The sequence below is a fragment of the Mus pahari genome, chromosome 3 (genome assembly GCF_900095145.1).
Source record: "Mus pahari chromosome 3, PAHARI_EIJ_v1.1, whole genome shotgun sequence".
In the NCBI taxonomy this organism is placed as follows: domain Eukaryota; kingdom Metazoa; phylum Chordata; class Mammalia; order Rodentia; family Muridae; genus Mus; species Mus pahari.
The window spans coordinates 114,134,143-114,151,048 of record NC_034592.1 but is presented as its reverse complement, the minus strand read 5'-3'; the positions used below and the strand labels follow the sequence as shown (position 1 = coordinate 114,151,048).

General features: G+C 41.4%; 1 protein-coding gene across 1 annotated transcript in view; it reads right to left on the bottom strand.

The window, feature by feature from the left end:
* Window positions 1-16,906, bottom strand: part of Atrn (attractin) — a 132,830-nt gene that overhangs the window by 4,805 nt on the left and 111,119 nt on the right. The window contains exons 25-28 of the mRNA XM_021194966.2: window positions 12,517-12,578; window positions 7,409-7,487; window positions 4,229-4,336; window positions 2,448-2,562 (exon numbers count right to left, since the gene is read on the bottom strand). Coding sequence (XP_021050625.1) covers window positions 2,448-2,562; window positions 4,229-4,336; window positions 7,409-7,487; window positions 12,517-12,578 — 364 coding nt within the window. The remainder of the gene's footprint in view (window positions 1-2,447; window positions 2,563-4,228; window positions 4,337-7,408; window positions 7,488-12,516; window positions 12,579-16,906) is intronic.

Genomic DNA, 16,906 nt, shown 5'->3' with positions numbered 1-16,906 from the left:
AGCAATGAAAGTGTCACTACTTCACAGTGAGATGTGATTCATCCTGTGTTACTGGCTTAGTGCGAGCTACTAAAACTATGTGTATGTGCTTCCTCAAAAAGAGAAAGTACAGGAAGATTGGCATGGATAACCCTGCTGTAGGGTGGGTCTACAGAAGGGAGCAGGGCTTCATGAGGATTTCCAGAGGGTAGAAGCATTAGGTAAAGGGTGAGGAAGGAAAAACTGTTACATCTCTATGTAAGGCCTGTTCCATCTCTGTGCCTTCTAAAGATTTTGCCCTTTTGAAGCAGGAGATGCTGCCCAGAGTGCCCAGAGAGTCACTCTGTCCAAGTAAGTCTAACTCATGCCTGGGGGATGCCAAGTAAGATGAAGACAATGGGTCCTGACTCATCACACATAAATAAGGCTTCCCTTTAGGGCTGGACACAAATAAAGGATACTTTCCTACTAAACTCTAGGTTATTTTGGCTGAGACAATGCTGAGTCCCTCAGACCACTGCATCTGAGTATAGTCCTGAGCAGAACACTGTGTGAGGCATTCCTATGCACAGCTTCAGAATCAAGGTATGTCCTAAACTGCAATTCATACTGCCTTTGTGTTTAAAGTGAGAACTTTTCCTTTGCAACAGGGTCCCACTAGATAGCCCTGGCTAGTCTAGATCTCACTCTGTAGCAATCTTCCTTCTGTGCCTCCAGCTTTAAGACAAGGTTTATATAAATTATGACTTACATGTTTGATGGACATGTATAAAAGAACTGGCAAAATATGTAGTAAGTTGTAAAAATACTAATGATTGTTATAAAAAAATAAATAGTAGATCCTTAGCAATACCCAAAAAAGAAAAAAATTCAAAACTATAAAAAAGTATATAGTAGGGGCTGCAGAGATGGCTCAGTAGTTATGAGCACTGGCTGTTCTTCCAGAGGACCTGGGTTCAATTCTCAGCACCCACATGGTAACTCAAGTTCTAGGGGATCTGATACTCTCATAGAGGCATACATGCAGGCAGATTACCAATGCACATAAAAATAAAAGCAAATGAGTCATTTAAAAGAGTACACAGTAGAGGCTGGAGAGATGGCTCAGCAGTTAAGAGCACTGACTGCTCTTCTGAAGGTCCTGAATTCAAACCCCAGCAACCTCGTGGTGGCTTACAACCATCTGTAATGAGATCTGATGCCCTCTGCTGGGGTGTCTGAAGACAGCTACAGTGTACTTATTAATAATAGTAAATAAATTTTAAAATAAATAAATAAAATCTAAAAAATGATTTAAAAAGAGTATATAGTAAAAATAATTTCTTCCTATTTCTGCCCTAAAACACCACTTGTACTTGTTTCCTGTAGAGATGTTTTTTAGAAAAAAAAAAACATGCTGAAGAAAAAATGTTTGTAATAAGGCACACATCTAGGAGCTGTGGGTAGGTTGGTTGGTAGAGTGTCTGCCTAGCATACATGAGGCCCTGGGTTTGAGCCTCTGTGCCACATAAACCAGGAGTAGTGATGCATCTCAGCACTGAGAAGGAGGAAGAGGAAGAGGAGGGAGAGGAGGAAGAGGAAGAAGAGGAGGAGGAAGAGGAGGAGGAGGAGGAGGAGGAAGAGGAGAAGAAGGAGGAAGAGGCAGGATGATCAGAACTTCAAAGTCATCCTTGGCTACAAATGTAGTTTGAAAACAGGATAGGCTCCCCCTACCTCCAAAGGCTCTATCATTATTTCAATGAAATGAAAATTGATCTGCATTAACCCAGTAGAATTATAATTTTCAAAATATCCTTTATGTTTTCATAATACTTCTTTATGCCTTATATTTAAAACAAGCTGGGTATGAAGGGTCACACCCGTAATCCCAGCACTCTGCAGGCTGAGGTAGGAGGATAACTATGAGTTTCAAGCCAGCCTGGGCTATATAATGAGTTTTTGGTGTTGTTGCTGTTGTTTTTGTTGTTGTTGTTGTTTGGTTGATTTTTTTTTTTGAGACAGGGTTTCCCTATGTAGTTCTGGTTATCCTGGAATTTACTCTGTAGACCTTAAGAAGATGTGGAGCATGGCTAGAACTCTGTACTTGGGCAACACAAGCTTTGAGGACATGGCTGGAAACCAGAGGCATGGAGATGAATAGGAGCTTATCAAGGAAGAAAAAGCCTAAATTTGAGGTAAGAACAAGGGGTTAAAAAAAAAAAAAAAGCAGGGATCAATAGTCAAGGGGACCAGAGCATGAATGTCTGAGGACGCTGTGCACTGTGAGGAGGGTCCTGGACTTCCACCCCAGGACAGGAATGTCAGTGATCAGAACACAATTTGGGGACTATAGAATTGTCTCACCAAAGTTCTGTACCAGAGGCAGCGCCACTGAGCACTGCGCCCAGACCCAGGTTCTATACCAAAAGAAGAGTCTAAGACTCAGTCCTCCACAGACCAATACCTGTCACTGTCTCCTGTCTACTCACCTGACTGACCAGGAGGAGGGATGCCTCCCAGTCCTCGAGGGAGCCTCACGAATACAGAGAGAACTGCAGCTTTGTTACCAAAGCAGGGCTCCAGGGCAATGGGCTTAGGAACGGTCTGGAGGAAGAAAACAGAACCACCTTAACTCACCCACACACTGCACAGTCAGGTGCTTATAAGGTCAACAAGAGGTCCCCACAGGCACTGTCCAGAGAGCTGTGTGAGTGTCAGGGAAGGGCCCACACTAGTGGCTTTCTTGCTGTCAGTGTTGGCAGTTTGTATGTTGACCTGGTGCATAGTTCTGCACACTTGGCACAAACAGACCCAGATATTATGGAGAGAGCTACCTATTTTAAATTCATCTTCCAGCCACTAAGTCATAAGTCTGTAGGGTTTAAGAGCTTGTGAAAGGTAGATAGCTCAATAAATTGATTCTTTATCCACTTATTGAGTGCTTCAGCTCTAGAAAATATTCATTTTCTGTTGCAGATTTTTTTTTTTTTAAGAAAAAAATTTATAGGCTAGAGAAATGGCTCACTGGTTAAGAACACTGGACCTGAGTTTAGTTCCCAGCATACACGGGGCAGCCTACAACCATCTGTAACTTTAGTTCCAGGAACCCAGTGCCTCTGTGGGTACCAGGCATATATGTGGTACACAGAAAAACAAGCAGGTAAAACACCCATATACAGTAGAAACATAAAATGAGAAAATAAAGCTAAAGAGGAGCCTGGGAAGGAGCCAGCAAATAGCATTCCCCATGGTTTCTGCCACAAGTCTCTGCCCTGACTTCTCCCAATGAGAGATTATGACCTAGAAAGACAGCTCAAGGAAATCCTACTTCTCAGGGTTAGGGTTAGATGCTGTGAGCCACAAAGTCTGGCTCCCTGGCTTCCTGGATCCCTCCCTTCTTCCCTCCCCCTTTCCTTCTCTCCCTCTCCCCACCCCCTGGTCTTTTCTTTTAAGCCTCTGGCAGTCACTATCTTACTCTCTCTCAGTGTATTTGATTATTCTAGATGGGTAAGTGGAATGATACAGCATCTTTTACTTAACACAACTGAAGGTTTGTCTATGCTGCAGCATACATTAGACTTTTAAAGGATAAACAATTTTTAGTAGTAGTTTGTTCCTTTGCCTATGTATATACCCACCCACTGACGGTCCTTGGATGCTTTTACTCTCTGTCAGTTATGAATGTGCTGTCTAAACTCACCAATTCTGGCTAGCCTAGTCAGTCGCTTACCCTGGGAATCCTGTTTCTGACTCTCCAAGCACTGTTACCGTGCTTGCCTGGCTTTTAACTGAGTACTGGGGCTCTGAACAAAATGTGTGTGTGTTGGTTCAATTAATGGTTAAATTTAGCTGCCCTTCCCCACCCACTCTTTTTTCTAAAATACAGGTTCTCATTATGTAGCCTAGCTGTTCTAGGACTCAAGGAGGTCCTGCCTACCTCTGCCTCCTAAGTACTGAGATTAAAGATGTGTGCCATCATACCTAGCCCAGTTTAGATATTTTCAAATAAAAACTATAAAGTATTATGCCACAGAATACTTTAAGAATAACAAGCTTAATTTGCATGTTAAAATCTGACATAGCTGACTGATGACAGGAACAACTCGAAAAGTAAAGCCACACACAGAGCCCCTTACGGTCACAGGGTTGCTTCTGCTGACTAACTGTTAGAGAGGAGATGGGAGTGACACACAGAGAGCTGGCTGTCTCTAGCCTGGCAAACTAAGGCGGAGTTCTGAAAAGCTATATGGACCTTTGAGCTATTTCTCACCTTTATACTTCCCCCAATGAGATCAGGAGGTTCTTCATCTGTTTCCAAGGCAACGTTTACAGAAGCAAAGGGGCGGCTGGCCATCTGTTGCATCTCTCGAAGAAGTTGCTAATGAATAATATAGTATTATTAATATGCTTAGTACTGAGATTTTATTAGTCAATACTAGATATTAGCCATACTGCACTCTCCCTGATTCAAACTGATCAGATGCAGTGTCGCTTCTGTGACAGCTGAGGAGAACTGGACATGACAAAGTGCTAGGTAGCACAAGGTATCAAATTTTGTTACATATGGTAATACTATTATATTTTTATAAAAAGCCCTTACCAGTAAGAAATAAAAGTTAAAATAGTGGAGGATGTAATGCTATGATATCTGTTGATTGAATATATAAAAGGGCAAAAACTTACCTTTTTATATTTCTGTTGCTAGATTAAAATCACTCTAGCTTGCTTTGTGTTAAAACCTGGACCAGACATTTGTCAGAACAACAACAACAACAACAATAAAAAGATGGCTGATAGGATGCAAGACAACTCTCCCTGGAGAGAGATGCTGCTGAGAACATAATGAACGTGGAACTGCAGAGGACAAGAACATGAAGGACTTTGGATTTGGGGGTGGATATGTTAGGAGAGGTGCTCAAAGTATCAAGGCTTTCATGTCTTCTTTAAATGAGATTCATGTGTTTGTTTATGAGACAGTGTCTCATGCAGCCCAGGCTGGCCTTGAACTCACTGGATGACTTTGAACTTCTTCTACTCCTACCTTACCCAAGCACACATGGCTTGAAATGTTTTCATGGTGGGTAAGATGAGATACTATAACACTCATCTCAAATACGTAATGTGGGCATTCATTCCTATATCATCAATAATATGAGCAGTCTTCTGAGGTTATGCTGCGGAAGACAAACTGGCCTTACTTCAAACCATCTTCTAGGAGGCCAGATCCTGAAGCCACATAAATCATCACTCTGCTTTAGAAGGGAAATTTTATGTTAAAATTTTGTTGCTGTTACATATCCTATTGCGGTCTCTGAGCATTACTGAAAGACTAGATGGCCTAGTATGTATCAGCACGTCTTTCTACTGAACCTGGAAAGAATTTCCATTAACTCAGCAAACCCAGTCTGGGTTCTGTAATAATCTAGGTGCAGGGTCACAGGAAGACAGTTGCTACCCCACTGCAGCACTATTCTAGAATAATGCCAAGAGGACAGGAGATAAGGTGGGTAAAGAACTTCCATCAGGACCCAGGACGCAGCAAGAACTAAAAACATCCTACTGGGAACAAGTCATGACTGACCTTGTACATTTACAATGGTCAGGTTCAACGCTATACATAAACTCCAAATGAAGGGTAAAAAAATTAGTTTACTAGCTGACTGAACACAGTCTAAGCATATTTTAAAAATCCTTTCTTGAGGGGGTTCGTCTTCTAGTTTTATCTCTCTCATGATACTGCAAATATTTTCCAGTTGATTGTTGCTTTCTTTATCATCCACTTATATACTTTTATATTCTTGTTATCTTGTATTCAGACAAATATCTACTATTCTATCTTAATAACTCATATGGAAATAATTTTGTTTTCTTCTCAACAGTAACAAAACTGCTTTGTTGCTCTTCTTTAGAATGTATAGTCTAGAGTGAGTTGTCTAGCTCATTCAGTGAGAACATGAGATTCTTAAATGTACAGACTAAAACAAATCAAGTGTTTATGGAAAACATGTGTTTAGGAACCTGTGCTGTGAAGGCAGAGGCCCTAGTTAGAGCTCAGTTCTGTACCTCAGTGTCTGTGTGGTGATGGGCAGTTACTTAGCCTCCCTTGTATCATAGGTGGATGAAGATAAAGGAGAGCCATCTGGATCAGTGCCTGGAATGGAGAGGTGCTCAGTGTCTACAGGACGTGTCTACTAGTACCCACTCCAGTGTTTCGTCATGACAAGTGACACAGGCTAGAGCTAGAGGTTTGTTTTTGTTTTTTAAATTCCCCTCCCCTCCCTGCTGCCCAAGACCCACAGGATAGAAGCTTTGTCTCTAGTGTTGTGCTATTATAGGGCATTGAGACTAGAACTCAGGAACTCAGTTTATGCCAGGCAAGTGCTCTGTCACTGAGCTGAACCCGCGTCTACACTCATATTCTTTTTTTTATTATTATTATTTTCTTTATTTACATTTCAAATGCTATCCCGAAAGTTCCCCATACCCTCCCCCTGCCCCTGCTCCCCTACCCACCCACTCCCACTAATTGGCCCTGGCCTTCCCCTGTGCTGGGTCATATAAAGGGGTCTCTCTTCCCAATGATGGCTGATTAAGCCATCTTCTGCTACATATGCAGCTAGAGACTCGAGCTCAGGGGGTACTGGTTAGTTCATATTGTTGTTGCACCTATAGGGTTGCAGACCCCTTCAGCTCCTTGGGTACTTTCTCTAGCTCCTCCATTGGGAGCCCTGTGTTCCATCCAATAGCTGACTGTGTGCATCCACTTCTGTGTTTGCCAGGCACTGGCATAGCCTCACAAGAGGCCGCTATATCAGGGTCCCTTCAGCAGAATCTTGCTGGCATGTGTATTAGTATCTGGGTTTGGTGGCTGATGATGGGATGGATTCCCGGATGGGGTAGTCTCTGGATAGTCCATCCTTTCATCTTAGCTCTAAATTTTGTCTCTGTATCAATATCCTTTCATGGGTAATTTGTTCCCTATTCTAAGGAGAAATGAAGTATCCACATGATGGTCTTCCTTCTTGTTTTTCCTGTGTTTTGCAAAATGTGTCTTGGGTATTCTAAGTTTCTGGACTATCCACTTATCAGTGAGTGCATATCAAGTGAATTCGTTTGTGATTGGGTTACCTCACTAAGGATGATATCCTCCAGATACATCCATTTGCCCAAGAATTTCATAAATTCATTGTTTTTAATAGCTGTACACTCATATTCTTAGGAAAGGCTCTTAGGAAGACTTAAATCAAGCAGTGGCAAAACTAATGACCCTTTATGCAAGAATAATTAAAATCTACTGATGGCACACAGTAGAACCACCACAGAATGCAGGTTAAACAGCATGCTTCTCATATGAATGTTAGTCATCACTGAACATGTAAAAGTGATCTGCCTAGAAAGAAGGAAAGAAACCGAGTTTTATGCGGAGTTTAATTTGTCTACTTGGGCTTACCTCTCTCCGCCTGGATGCCCAACAGCTCTGCTTGATCTTCCAGACCACTGCAGCCACCAGAAGCAGCGAGAGGAAACAGCTGCAAGGCAAGACCACCTTGTGAGTCAGCTCCACCCCTGCCTGACTCCACCCCTGCCTCCAGGGAACAATCCTCAAGGTCCCAACTCTAGCTCCTGAGGCTACATGGTAGCTCACATGGGGTAGGCTCACAGCAAGTGCAGTGTGAGAAACACTTGCTGGCTGAGCTAAGCTTCCAGTCCTGACTTCCTAGAAGGTATTCCCACTTCTGACTTCTTGATAAGCCCCTCACAGTGGCCAACCACAGCTTACCCCAAATAAGAAAAGCAATTCAAACATAAATGATAACAGGTAATAAACAAGTAATTTAATCAATGTGGTAGACTTTATGGATAAACTCAGAATGAGAAAAATCTTAGTAAATAATCAACTTTTCATAAGAGGTAAGTGGATGAAATTTATGTGTAATGATGAGTATATTTTCTGTAAGTTATATATACATACATGGTGGTTTTGACAGGATCTGAATTCACTTATGAGGCAAACATCTGGGCATGTCTATGAGAGTTTCTACACTGGGTTAACTGAATACCAATAATCCACCCTCAGTGTGGGCAGCACCACGCTATGGGCTGCGGACCCAGACTGAGTGCAAAGGAGAAAGTGATCTGAACGGCATGTTCTCTGCTTCCTCTTCCTTCCTCCCTTAAGACAAGTCAACTGTTGGTTGTACTACTGAAAAAAGTAATTAATAATAATTGTGTGTATATGTGTGTGTGTGTGTGTGTATGTGTGTGTGTAAGTGTGTGTGTGTATGCTTTTTAAAAATAGATTTTATTTTGCTAGTCCAGCTAGCTTGGACTTAGGATCTCTTATCTCAAGAGTCCTGAGTGCTGGGATGTGCGGCCATGCCCAACAATACATGCATTTATTAGTAAAACAAAATTCAAATCATCAAATTTAAGCCAACAGTTTTCTTAATACTGTTAATATGTTTTCTTAATAGGAGGGAAAACTTCTAGTTGTCTAATGATTGTAAAAAAAAAAAATTTGGGTTTTCTTTCTTCTGTAAACTAGGTGTTGAAAGGGAAAAGCTACTGTGATTTCAGAGGCAAAGACTCGCATCTGAAGAAAAAAAATAAGTCTAGGCCAGGCAGTGGTGGCGCACACCTTTAATCCCAGCACTTGAGAGGAGGAAGCAGGCAGATTGCCGAGTTTGAGGTCAGCCTGGTCTACAGAGTGAGTTCCAGGACAGCCAGGGCTACACAGAGAAACCCTGTCTCAAAAAACAAAACAAAACAAAAAACCAAACAAAAAACCTGAAAACAAACAAACAAACAAAACAACTAAGCCTACCAAACAGCTCCTGAGAGACCTAGCTCTGTTATGAACTATGCTCCTGAGATTTATGCAATAGAGGCGTGGTCCCCAGAGCAGCAGAACAGCAGAGAGCTTAGAGGTTGAATTTAGGGATATGGCTGGGATCAATGGATGTCAGTCAATTGGTTGACTTGTATTTTAATGGCTATTGGATTGTGGCGTCTGTTTGGATGAAGCAAGCCACCAGAGGTATGGGATTGAAATATATATTTTGTCTTGTGTTCCTCCTGACCACTATGAGGTAAATACTTTTCTTTACCACGTTCTTCCCATCACTGTATTTGGTCTAGCTGTGGGCCCAATATGATAGAACTAACTGACTCTAGACCGAAAATTCTGGAATTACGAGCAGGAGGAAATCTCTTTCCTTATAAACTGCTCCCTATGGTATTTTGTCACAGCAAAGAAAATCTGGCACATAACTGGGATCAGTTTAAAACAGGCATTTTTTAACTCGCTCTGCATTTTTATTTAATATAAAACCGACACAATTATTGTAACTATTTATGTGATTGGTACAAGTGTATGAGTTGTATGAGTTGTAATAATCAGATCAGGGTCACTGGAACGTACACTATTTCAGGCCTGCAGCATTTCTTTGTATTAGAAATATTAAAAATCCTCTCTACCAATCACTTAGCTGATTGTCCTCAACCACAGTTATCTTCCTGTGCTACGCTGCAGTACATAAAGATTTCTCTGTATCAGACTTCACCCCAGTTCCCATCAATCATTTTCTTTCTATCCCTTCTTCCTTTCTTGGGCTCTAATAATTACTACCTGTGGTTTGAATGAGAATGACTCCCATAGGCTTATATGTTGAATATCTTGTTCCTAGTTGGTGGAACTATTTGGGAAGGATTAGGAGGTGTGGGATGTCACTAGGAGTGGGGCTTGAGGTTTCAAAATCTCATGGCTATTTCCAGTTAGCTCTCTGTCTGCCTAATGCTGTGGACCAGATTTAAGCTCTCAGCTACTACTCCAGTGCCATATTGTAATTGTCATGGACATACCCTCTGAAACTATATGCCCCAATAACCTCTTCTGTAAATTACTTTTGTCATGGTGTTTTGTCACAGCAACAGAAAAGTAACTGAGATATGACTTTAGTCTCATTCATATTCATTCTTATTCTCTATACAATTTTTGAGGCATGGTATAATTATGTGGTCAAGCTGGCTTCAAACTTGAAATCCTCCTGCCTCAGCTACCAGAGTAGCTTGGATTATATATGTATAATGCCATATCTAGTATTCTCTACTTCTTTCAAAAGGCATTTTTTTGTATGTGCATGCATGTGTGTGTGTGTGTGAGTGTGTGGTATGATGTGGGTGTGTAAACAGGTTTATGTTGAGTGTTTGTATAATTGTGGGTACATCTGTGTGGAGATTTGAGGACAACCTTGGCTATTGGTCCTAACCTTTGACCTTGTGAATGCTAGTAAGATGACTCAGTAGGCAAAGTTGCCACATAGGTGTAAGGACCTGACCTCAGATTCCCAGACCTTGCTTAAAGCCAGATGCAGCAGCACACATTTGGAAGTTAGAAATAGGAGAGAATCCCCACAAGCCCATGGGCTATCTAACCTGGTATATGTAATGTCGAACAAGAGACCCTGTCTCAAAATAATAAGGCAGAGAGAGATAGACCAGAAAACCTGACTCCTCTGATCTCTGCACTTGTGTGCATGAACACACACACCTTTACATATACCACACACACACATATAAATACGCACTTAAAAAATTGTGAGGGTGGATTAGGTATGGTGGAGCACGCCTTTATCTCAGCATTCTGGAGGCAGAGGCAGATGAATCTCTGTGAGTTTGAGTCCAGCCAGAGCTACAAAGAGATCTTGTCTCAAACAAATGCTGAATCAAGCAAGCAAGTAAACAAACAAAAATTTGTTAGGGCAAAAATTAAGATACTTTCAGTTGTAGAAGTACATACAAAAGCTATCTATGTTTCTTTCCTCAGAAACCTTCGAGGGAAAAAGTTCCAGCAAAAGGAGAAATACATGGAAAGACTGTGGCATGGGAGGAATCCAAAAGAAGTTGCCAAGATCACTGTGGAGGTTTAAATGAGAGTGGTCCACAGAGGCTCACACATTTGAATGTGTGGTCCATAGTTGGTGGTACTGTTTGGAAGAATAAGGAGGTGTGTCACTAGGAGTGGACTTTGAGGTTTCAAAAGCCCACGCCATTCCCAATGAGCTTTCTCTGCCTTATGCTTGTGGATCAGATGGAAGCTCTTAGCTACTTGCCAGGCCTGCCTGTCTGCCTTTGCTATGATGGTCATGGATTCTAACCTGGAACTGTGATCCTCAAATTATATGTTTTCTAAGTTGTCATTGTCAGGGTGCTTTGTCACAACGTAGAAAAGTAACTACAACAATGACAACTACGTAGCAGGCCTTGGAGACTAGTACACTTAAGGACATTGGATGGAACATTGTGGGTGGGGGGTGGGGGTGGAGTCCAAGAGAGACTAAAGCTAAGAGACAACCATCATTAGAGGCCTTTTTTTTTTTTTTTTTTTTTTTTTTTGGCCAGATTATAGATGTAAATCTGGGGTAGATTTATAGGGAAAAAAATTAAACAGCAAATGCAAAGGAAAAATATTACATTTAAGATAAGCAAAGAGTAACCTTTCCTTTAAAACATGAGCAAGTAGAATCATAAGTCAATTTAGGATTTTTCAGTTGGTCAACGCACTGTGATATAACTATTAAATTATTGGAGAGGAATTTTGTGTGTACCTGGTGTATATGGTAGAGTAAGGCAGTATATAGAAAACCAAAAAATAACTGAGTTAGCTGTGGCACAGTTGCATACACCTTACTTCCAGTACTGAGAAGGCAGAGGCAGGAGGATCTGTGATTTGAAGGCCAGCCTGTTCTACTTAGAATTCCAGGACAGTCATAACTACTAAAGAGAAGAGAAGAGAAGAGAAGAGAAGAGAAGAGAAGAGAAGAGAAGAGAAGAGAAGAGAAGAGAAGAGAAGAGAAGAGAAGAGAAGAGAAGAGNAGAAGAGAAGAGAAGAGAAGAGAAGAGAAGAGAAGAGAAGAGAAGAGAAGAGAAGAGAAGAGAAGAGAAGAGAAGAGAAGAGAAGAGAAGAGAAGAGAGAAAAGAAAAGAAAAGAAAAGAAAAGAAAAGAAAAGAAAAGAAAAGAAAAGAAAAGAAAAGAAAAGAAAAGAAAACTGAGCTGGCAAACCAAGAATTGGTGTGAAGGTAGATAAGTAACACAGTGGAGCAGTTTCTATTTGGGGAGGACATAGGGAGGTGAGGTTGGCTCTTGCTGCTTCTCTTACGAACACCACAATGACTAATTTGTCCTTTTCAATCATTTCTGCATAGTATTCTCAAAAAAAAAAAAAGAACTATTAATAAGGAAACTATAAAAATAAAGGAGAACCCCAGGAGTTTGAAAGTAAACCTCACCCTTCCATATGGATAATCACAGTCATATCTTGATTAAGACAGATTAAGACATGTAGCTTACAGCAGTAGCTATATTACCAATAACTACTTCAGCCCAAACCTCTCCCCATGCAAAGAGCCAAATCATCCAAATGGAGAGTTTCATCACATCAGACTAAATTTACATCACTGTGAGTGAAAAGCAGCTTTGCAGGGATATGCAAAGAGCAAGCTGCAGTGAAGAAAGGGACTGTCTCAATGGAGTGCATACAGTTAGCAGAGAGAAATTACCTGAAGAAAGTCACGAAGAACTGTACCAGGTCCATGAAGTTGCTGTGCTGGGAGAAGGCAATCTGCAACAAAAATACAGAAAATGTGGGTGACAAAGCCAGCGACAGCCTACGCTGCTTCTCAGTAAAATGGCCTCAGCTACAGACTATGACCGGACAACCCACAGGGTATCATTTTTATCTTACTAACTTTACTATAAAACAACAATGTTTAACACCAAGAATATAAAAAATTCCTACTATATTTGAACTAACTAAGGACTGAAGGTAACATTGTTTTGTGGAGAAGAAAAACACTGCAAATTTAACTATAGCATAATTCTTTCTAAATCATTGGTTGTATTGGTAGATTGGATGCATCTACTGTGTGTCTCAGAATTGACTGTCATCACCAATTCCTAATACTTACTAGTAGCCTAATGTCACCTGCCCTTATTGGGAAGATAATGGTACAACTGAGATCCTTCATCTAAAACGCTGGGACTCCCAGGCATGGTAGCATATGCCTAGTCTCTCTATATAGCAAGATCCGGGCAAGTCTGGGTTACATAGTGAGAACTTCACACACACACACACACACACACACACACACACACACACACACACGCACACCATAGGGCTTAGAACTAGTAAGTTTCAGATTTCAGGGTTCTTTGGGGATATTTGCTTAGACTCAGCAGCTGAACACACCTATTCTGAAAATCTGATATGCATATAATTTAATTTTATTTGAGACAGGATCTCAAAAGCTCAGGGTGTCCTTGAGCTCACAATTCTGCCTCCCCCTCCCAGTGCTAAAATTATAGGCTTATATTATCCTGCTTGCTTGGCAAACCTGAAACCTTCTGAGCATTAGTTTCAGAGCAGGAGTGTTTGATATTCGAATGAAACAATTACTAAGTAGATGGTAACTGTTTCACTAAAGATGGTAGTTATGATTACAATTGGGAAGTTCAACAAGTGAAATGGAAACCATGGTAGAGAAGTGTGATCCAGTGCCCCCCCCATCCCTCTAGCACACATCAAAAAACACACACAGAAAAATATAAACATATAAAATAAACATAAAATAATAACATTTAAAAAAAATCAAGGAAGTCAATGATTAGCATCGTATTTTCCTAAATTTATCTGCTTCACCCTTCATCTGTGGTGCTGAGGATCATTCAATCCCACATAAGCCAAGCAGGTGCTCTACCACTGAGACACACCCATGCCTCTTACTCTTTTTTTTTTTTTTTTTAAATTAGATATTTTCTTTATTTACATTTCAAATGCTATCCTGAAAGTTCCCTATACTCTCCCCCCACCCTGTTCCCCTATCCACCCACTCCCACTTCTTGGCCCTGGCATTCCCCTCTATGGGGCATATAAAGTTTGCAAGACCTAGGGGCCTTTCTTCCCAATGATGGCTGACTAGACCATCTTCTGCTGCATATGCAGCTAGAGACACAAGCTCTGGGGGTACTGGTTAGTTCATATTGTTGTTCTACCTATAGGGTTGCAGACCCCTTCAGCTCCTTGGGTACTTTCTCTAGCTCCTCCATTGGGGGCCCTGTGTTCCATCCTATAGATGACTGTGAGCATCCACTTCTGTGCCACTTACTCTTTTTATAGCTAGATTCACAACAGAATAGAAGGGAGACTTTCTGCCCTCCCCCATCTTTTTTTTTTTAAATTTATTTTGCATTCCATAAGTAAATATGGTCCCAATAGTATCATATAATCCATAAGGTATTTTAAGGTATAGATTCTAAAATTTCTGTGTCTTTTCTCTATCACTTATACTCTAAAGTGAAAAGTAACAGATTTTGGGTTTTGTTTTGTTTTTGTTACTGTTAGAGAAGACTGGCCTTGAGTGAATAACAATCTGCCTGCTTCTGCCTTCTCAGTGCTGCAATTAAAGGTGTACATCACCAGACACATGGCTTAGATTTGACTTTTATGAGTAGCTTTCTGGAGCTGGAGAGATGGCTCAGAAGTTAAGAGCACTTCCTGCTCTTGTAGACAACCTAGGTTCAATTTCGAGGATCCACATGGCAGCTCACAATCATCAGTAACTCTAGTTCTAGGACCCAATGCTATCATTTGATCTTGTATGCATGTGGTACATATGTATACAGTCAAAACACGTATAAAATAAAATGAATAACCTTAATAAATAAAAAAGTTAGCTTTTCCTTAGTGTTTTCATTTTAAAGAAACCTATGAGGTGCTCTTACTAGTTAGTACTGGGTGCCAAAACCTGTGGATGCCCATGGCCCTTTCTGAGGATCCTGGGTTGCCTGATGTCATGTAATCATTCTCAAGGCTTCTTTCTCATTGTGGAGATTTCAACCATGGTCTGACTTTTTGGCAAAGCAGAACCATACCAGTTAATGTCCTGTGTATCATCACAGAGAGGCTGCATATCCCAGGGTAGCTGGCTAGGGTACTTGAGACTAAAGGAGTCCCTCTTCTGTTGAAGCTGACCATCTAAAGAGTTTGTAATTACAAGTTGTAAGGAAAGCAAAAGTCACCATGTTTATGACTATACTGATCACCCACCCAAAAATATCTATCACTCTTGAACTTAATGCTCAAATTGGGAACTACTGAGAGTGGGAGGGGTGCTATTAAAAACCAGGCTGGTTAATCTTTTCTTTCTCTTCTCCTCTCCTCTCCTTCCCTGCTTTCCTGTCTCCCCCTTCCCTTCCTTTTTCCTCTTCTCCTTCTCTTCTTTCCCTATTCTCTCCCACCTTCTTTTCTTTCCTCATGTTCTCTTTTCTTGGCTAGAATTGAACCTAGGGCCTTGCACACACTATGCAGGTAAGCCTTCAACCACTGAGGTGGTCTGAATGAGATGTCCCCTGCAGTCCCAGACATTTGAACTCCCCAGCTGGTGGTGCTGTGTGGGGAGGGTTTGGACTTGTGGCCTGCTAGGGGAAGGACATCATTAGGGGAGTGGGCTGTCCTATTAAAGCCTCAACTGCTTCTAGCTTGCTCTTTCTGCTTCCTGCTCCTGTAGCCATACCTGCCGCTTGCTGCTACAGCTTCCTCGTCAGGACAGGCTCTTACCTCTCTGGAACCATACACCCAAATAAACTCTTCTATAAGCTGTCTTGGCCATAATGTTTTATCACAGCAACAAAAAAGTACTGATCCAACGACCAAGCTTTATCCCTAAGTTTGATTTCATTTTGTCATCCTTACTCAAACAATGCTGATAACACACACTAAATCTTGCAAAGGTCAGATTTTAGGCTGGGCACAGGGTGCATGTCAGAGGGTAAAGTGCCTCTCAAGATCACTGACCTGAGTTCAATCCCAGAACCCATGTGAAGGTGGGAAGTGAGCTCTGACTTTACACCTCCACATGCATGCTATGATACTCTCAAGCTTTCTTGTCCCACATGGAATACACAGGCATAATAAAAACATTAAAAATAGCTGGTCACAGTTTGGAAGAATTTTGGAGAAGGGGCTCATGAGGCACCCACCAGCCATGGTTACATCTTACCCAGTTAATGGTAACTGGGTAAGAGGGAGACACTTTCTTCATCAGTGTCACAGTGGTAAGTTGCCCATATTCTGATAAATAGCTCTTCTAGTCACACTCATGGAAGTAAGCCCAATGAAACTCAGTGGGTCATTAAAGCAACAGACAAATGCAGAAGCGGGGCTTGGTTGGGAGGACAGGAATCATCAGAGGGAAAGGGAACAAAAGGTAGGAAGGAAATGTTATTCATATATATAAATAATACATTTATGAAATCGTCAACTAATTAGTTTAAAAAGTGTTCTGAGTTTGGGGCTTTTCTGATAATGAGGGAGATGAGAACTTTCTATACTGAAAATGTTTTAATAGGGATTTATATAGCTCAGGCTGCCCTTGAATAACCTTGGACTTCTGATCCTGCTTCCACTCTTTCCCTTCTCCCTCCCCCTCTTCCTATCCTCTTCATTTCCCTCCCTCCTTTTGCCCCAATGCATTATTATATCCAGCTTCTAAAATATAATTTTAATAGAAAAAATCTTGTTGTAATTTAGTGATAATACTTCCACATGCAGGGGAGACAGTTGTTTAGAACGTGCTTACCCTGCAGTATGAGGACCTAACTGTGATCTCCAGGACCTACAGAGAAACCTGAGCATGGTGGTACAGTAACCCAAATGCTAGGGACATAGAGAAAGGAGGATGGATCCCTGTGGTGTGTTGACAGCCCCGAGGCCTGGAGAGAGACCATCTTAAAAATAAGAAGGCTGGTTCCTGAAGAAGACACCTAAGGTAGACCTGTGGCCTCCATGTGTACATACATGGGCACACAAACTCCTGTGTACACACACACATACACATACACACACACACACACACACACACACACACACACACACACACACACACACACACA